Source organism: Gekko japonicus, unplaced genomic scaffold (assembly GCF_001447785.1).
Source record: "Gekko japonicus isolate JY-2015 unplaced genomic scaffold, Gekko_japonicus_V1.1 scaffold5492, whole genome shotgun sequence".
In the NCBI taxonomy this organism is placed as follows: Eukaryota; Metazoa; Chordata; class Lepidosauria; order Squamata; family Gekkonidae; genus Gekko; species Gekko japonicus.
Window position 1 is genome coordinate 40,264 of NW_015170431.1, and position 5,807 is coordinate 46,070.

Below are 5,807 nucleotides of genomic sequence, written 5' to 3' on the forward strand. Positions count from 1 at the left end.
CCTGATGGCACCTGGTATTTCTGGCCACTGTGTGACACAGAGTGTTGGACTGGAGGGGCCAATGGCCTGATCCAACACTGGCTTCTCTTATGTTCTTATAAGAGGGAACTGGATAAGCATATGGAGCAGAGGTCCATCAGTGGCTGTTAGCCACAAGGTACAGATAGGGACTCTGGGGCAAGTGATGCTCCATCTTGGTGCTTGGCGGGGGGATCAACAGTGGGAGGGCTTCTAGTGTCCTGGCCCCACTGGTGGACCTCCTGATGGCACTGGTATTTCTGGCCACTGTGTGATACAGAGTGTTGGACTGGGTGGGCCTTTGGCCTGATCCAACACTGGCATCTCTTATGTTCTTATGACTGAAACCTGAACTCCTTTCAGTAGCGTTTTGACACCCTTGCACAGACAGGTGCTCTTTTGGGCCCCTCTACCCAGCCTAATTACCAACTACTGATCAGAAGAATGAACGAAGCGGAGGCAGGCGTGCAAAAGAGCTCCTAAGGGTCAACGTCTTTCATGCTTTTGCCACCTGAAGGTGGCTCAGTCCAAGGCTCACCGTTGATGTATGTCTGCTCGTAGATCTCGGTGATGCTGAGCAGGCCGGCCCCTTGCTGTTCACAGCTCTTCCCAGCCTCCTGCCAAGACAGGGTGGACTGGAAGTTGAACTGGTAGCAGCTGCCGGTGAGGTGGTCCCTGTCCCAGAAGGTATCACAGTCATTGCCTACAAAGGAGGGGCATGAAAAGGGATGTCAATGCAACCAGTCTCCACGTTAATTAACCAGTCCTTGACATTAAGAAATGTTGGAGAGACCCGCTTGTTTTGTGGCACATTTGGGGTTACTGTAAACACTCCTTTCCAGCCTGCGGGGAAATGGTCCTAATGAGGAAGGAAAGGCATAGCAATGCTTAGGAGGAGGAATGAAGGGAGGATGTAAGGCAAGTGGGGCAGGTAAAGAGTACTTTGGGAATGGGGGGGAAGGGTTCACGTGGATTTGCTAAACTACGTGGATTTGGGTCATTCAAAGGTCAAGCACTCTTTTCTGTTATATGGTCCATTTTGTTTTTCAAATCAGGTTGTATGTTAAGACATACACCCCACCCTGAGTCCTGCAAATAAGGGCAGGGTGTCATTCCAAATTTTTAAAGGATTAAGTAAAGTGAGTTTCCCACCAAACCTTCAAGTGTACACCTTGCCTTCGTTACCACAAAAAAGGCAGGCCAGAGTGCATTGATGTGGCAGGAGTTGACTCGAACGGAGTTGACCTTTTAGGTGGTAAATTCAGGTACTCTGACTTCTTGGCTATCAGCACCCAAGGAAATTATCCTCCAACTAAGCCAGTGCTGCAACTTTTGCTAAACTCGCAACCCGCATCATCCCTACAGCTCTCTGTCTGTGAGCCCCTCGCCGCCCCACCACAGGCCGAACGACTGCACTGCCCCGAACGCTCTTCAGCTTTTCCGACTGCTATGGGGAAAGGGTCAGTCACAGCACACTGGAAAAGACTGCCGCTGCTTTGAGGAATGACAGTCAGGTCTGTTTGGGGGGAACCAGACTTTGTGTGCCGTTGGCGGGAGGGAGACTCCAACGGCACGGAGCGGCTCAAGCGGCGTGGTTGAAGCTCACGTTCTGTGGCCTGGTGGCTGGAGAGTGAAGGAGAAGAGTTCAGGATGGTAGCAATCTAGAAGGGCATACCAAGCAGGCTGGGAAACAAGCTATGCAGGGTCTACAGGAAGGAGAGGCCACACGGCACAGGACAGCTCAGCAGGCTGCACCCCTGAAGGCCAAGAAGTCAAAGGGAGAAAGGAGATAGGAGCAGCAGCAGCAGATGAGGTCCCACGGAATCCAACTGAGACGTGCCTCTTTTCACTTCATTGGGTGGGCTAACTAATGATAAGTAACCCAACCACCACCAGGGACCGTGATTCTGCCCCACACAGAAATAACTTACTCTTAATGGGGCAGAAGCCCCATCTCTCGTCTTTGCCGTAATCCTGTGTCGTGGCACACCAGAGGTGACCATCCTCACGACCCATACCGGTGCAATCGTAGAACCAAAGGTTATCGTACTTGAAGGGGATTGTGCAGGGCTTCCCGTGCGAGTTGCCTTGGATGGTGTAAATTTCTGCAGAGGAGAGAGAAGGTATGACTTATACTCGCCCTCCTCTACTGTCATTGGACCAAAAGGCTGGGCAATCAACAGCCTGTAGTTCTGCACGTGTGAAATTAACCCTGCACACGTTACAGGGGGCGGACCGGTTCATCCAGCAAATGACACCATTTTGTTTCCATTTGGCATCGCAGCCTGCGATGGGGCTGTGTGCATTCTGCACTACGGAAATAAACACCACAATCCCGCACCAAATCATGAATCAAAAGGAGGTGAGTTCTGCGAAGTGACTATTGCTCAGATTAAGCAAACGTGCCATTATTATTTTTTTTGCAGAACAGCGAAGAGCGCGGGAGCCTTGTTCCATGCCCGCTGGCAGGCCTGCTACCCTCTCTTGGCTCTTAAGGTTCACCAGACGTGGCCCACACACTTCAGTTTTCTTTTTGCAACGAAAGCTACAGCTCTAGAACAGCAAGCGCTGTGCCAGAACCCTTTCAGTGCTTGCACAAGGGCAGCTGCAGACCGCAGGATACACACCCATTAAATGCACCATCCAGCTGCCCAAGTCGAGAACCAGGCCTGGTTTTCTACTTGAAACTTTATTCAGACTAGATTTTCTTACTTACTTTATATCCTGCCTTTCACCCCATCTGGGGCCCAAACTGGCTTACATCCTCCCCATTTTATCCTCGCAACCAGGGCTCTTTTTGTAGAAAAAGCCCAGCAGGAACTCATTAGCATAATAGGCCACACCCAGCTGCAGGAACTCATTAGCATATTAGGCCACACCCCTGACAACAGAGCCCATTAGCACAGTAGGCCACACCCCCGTGTTACCAGAAGTGTGGTCATCCAGCCACACCCACCTTTCGCTCCTTATTCTGTTTACCTTGTTTCTTGTCAAAACCCAGGGCCTTTTTTTGTAGCAGGAACTCCTTTGCATGTTAGGCCACACACCCCTAATGTAGCCAATCCTAATGAGTTCCTGCTGTTGGGTGTGGCCTGTTATGCTAATGAGTTCCTGCTGGGCGTGGGCAACTTGGGAGCCAGCCTGAACTCCGTTCCTGTGCGTTCCTGCCCAAAAATAGCCCTGTTCGCAACAACCCTGTGAGGTAGGTGAGGCTGAGGGGGGGTGTGGCCGGCCCCAGGTCGCCCAGCGAACACCCATGGCATGAGTGGGGATTTGAGCCGGGGCCTCCCAGGCCCTCGTCTGACACGCTAACCCTAACCCCTCCACCACACTGACCCCCCCTAGAATAAAGTTTTGGGACTTGCACAATCCTTGGCAAAATGGAAACCTGAGCAACAATAAAACGTGGGCATTGCAGCTGAGCGCTTGATCGGCATTTTGGAGCACAGCTAAGATCCAAACCCATCTTTCGGTGGCTCCGTGTGACTTTTCTATTTGGATTGGCTTTGGAGAGTCAGAAAATACCCTGTGGAATAGTCAGGATCGTAAGATTCACGATGCATGGGATATCCTAAGTGGAATTCAGCCAAATAGTCTACATTTTCTAATCTGCTTTTCAAGAAGACTGACATTATAATCATTTATTTACTTTATTCCAAACAGTTATTAGCTGCCTTTTCTACCTTACAGGACCTCAAGGCAGCTGACCATGTAAATAAGTGTTCAGACGGAACAGATTTTTATTCAGAAATAAAAATTATCAGTGCATAGTATGCAGGGCTCTTTTTATAGAAAAAGCCCAGCAGGAACTCATTAGCATAATAGGCCACACCCAACAGCATAAACTCATTAGCATATTAGTCCACACCCCTGACAGCACATCTCATTAGCACATTAGGCCGCACCCCCATGTTACCAGAAGTGTGCTCATCCAGCCACACCCACCTTTTGCTTCTTATTCTGTTCACCTTGTTTGTTGTCAAAACGGTCCAGGACTTTTCTTGTAGCAGGAACTCCTTTGCATGTTAGGCCACACACCCCTAATTGTAGCCAATCCTAATGAGTTCCTGCTGTTGGGTGTGGCCTGTTATGCTAATGAGTTCCTGCTGGGCGTGGCCAACTCGGGAGCCAGCCGGAACTCCGTTCCTGTGCGTTCCTGCCCAAAAATAGCCCTGATAGTATGTATTCTGCTTCCATGATTTCAGCTTTCAAATGATTTGGAAAACTTTTGGCAAGGAAGTTAGTTACAGAACAGAATGGAAAGATTATCAAGAGCAGCTTCTCTGACTATGAGAAATTCCAACAAACTGGAGCTTAAGGGCCTACAACTAAAACCAGCCAGGCACGAGGCACACAGCAAGAAGCCTTCCTTCGCATCACATGTGACTAATCCGTGAGAGCCAGCTAGCGGTAGTGGTTAAGAGTGTCAGACTAGGATTTGGGAGACCCACGTTCGAATCCCCACTCATCAAGTTGTGGAGCACCGATATTTTATTAATTGTATTATGTTGTGTAATGTACTGTATTTTATATTGTTCTTATTGTTTTTATCGGCATTTATGCCCTTGTTAGCCGCCCTGAGCCTTCGGGGAGGGCGGGATATAAATTTAAAGAATAAATAAATACATAAATGCCGTGGAAGCCTGGGCTGGTCGCTCTCTTGGTCCGCCTAGCCTACCTCACTGGGTTGTTGTGAGGGTAAAGTGGAGGGGCGGAGAATGATGGAAGCCACTTGGGGTTCTCATTGTGGAGACAGGCAGTAAATGGAACATATTGCCGCAAGAATATAAAACTTCTTTAAAAGGACTGGATGCTGTCATGGGAGGTACATTTCCTGCAAGGGGGCTAGGCAGGATAGCTACAGCAGGGTTCAAAGGTGGCATGCCTCAGGGCAAGCATCAGGAGGTGGCCACTACCAGTGTTCCCTCTAAGCTGAGTTAGTGTGAGCTAGCTCACCATTTTTTAGCCTCTGGCTCACACATTTTTGTCTTGGCTCAGGAAGGAGGGCTCCGGAGCAAACTAATTTATACAGTAGCCAAGTCGCTCGCTCACAACTTTAATGCCGGTAGCTCACAAAGTAGAATTTCTACTCACAAGATTCCACAGCTTAGAGGGAACATTTACCACTACCCACATGCCAGACTAGATCTAGAAAGGTGATTCTAACATTCTCAAGTTCTCACGAGGGCCAGTGGCCACTGTTTTTAAGCGAAGGCTTCCGAGGTTGCCTGAACACCACATTAAGTTATACAGTTGCACTGTAAATCTGTGGGGCGTGCTTGGCCATATCCAAGAATGGCCGGACTCCACTCCACTCCTGCAGGCTTTACCAGAATACGGCTTGGAGCACAGGTCGTCTTCTGGGCCGTACACTTTCCACTGGCCTCTGCGCGCCTGGTCACCCCTCTCCGCCGAGGCCAGCGACCAGTTTCCCAGCCGGGCGTTCAAGTACTGAGAGAGCTGGTCCCCGAGGACCCGGCAGTTCCACCGCATGTTGACAGACTCCTGGTCACACTCGTAGGTGGCCAGGGTGTGGGTCGTCGCTGTGCTGGTGTTGGCAGACTTCAAGGAGACACCCAAGCACTGCATGGCCCCGATGTTGAAAAGCCGGCTCCGAGAAACCCATTTCCATTTCTGAGATGGAGCGCTGGAGTTACAGGCCTTGGAAATCTTCACTAGGGAATCTTTTGTCTCCAAGCAGCCGGGCAGCTCACTGTTATAGATGAGAAATACCCCAGAGTCTGCAAAAAGCAAAAGCAAAGTCAGTGTCAACAGGGAAAGCTGCATCA

The 5,807-nt window shown here is 50.0% G+C and overlaps 1 protein-coding gene across 1 annotated transcript in view; it reads right to left on the reverse strand.

The window, feature by feature from the left end:
- Nucleotides 1-5,759, reverse strand: part of LOC107116405 (C-type mannose receptor 2-like) — a gene marked incomplete at its 5' end in the record, with an annotated part of 44,025 nt that extends 38,266 nt beyond the window's left edge. The window contains 3 exon segments of the mRNA XM_015418302.1: nucleotides 557-721; nucleotides 1,950-2,123; nucleotides 5,349-5,759. Coding sequence (XP_015273788.1) covers nucleotides 557-721; nucleotides 1,950-2,123; nucleotides 5,349-5,759 — 750 coding nt within the window.
- Nucleotides 5,760-5,807: the final 48 nt, after the last annotated feature.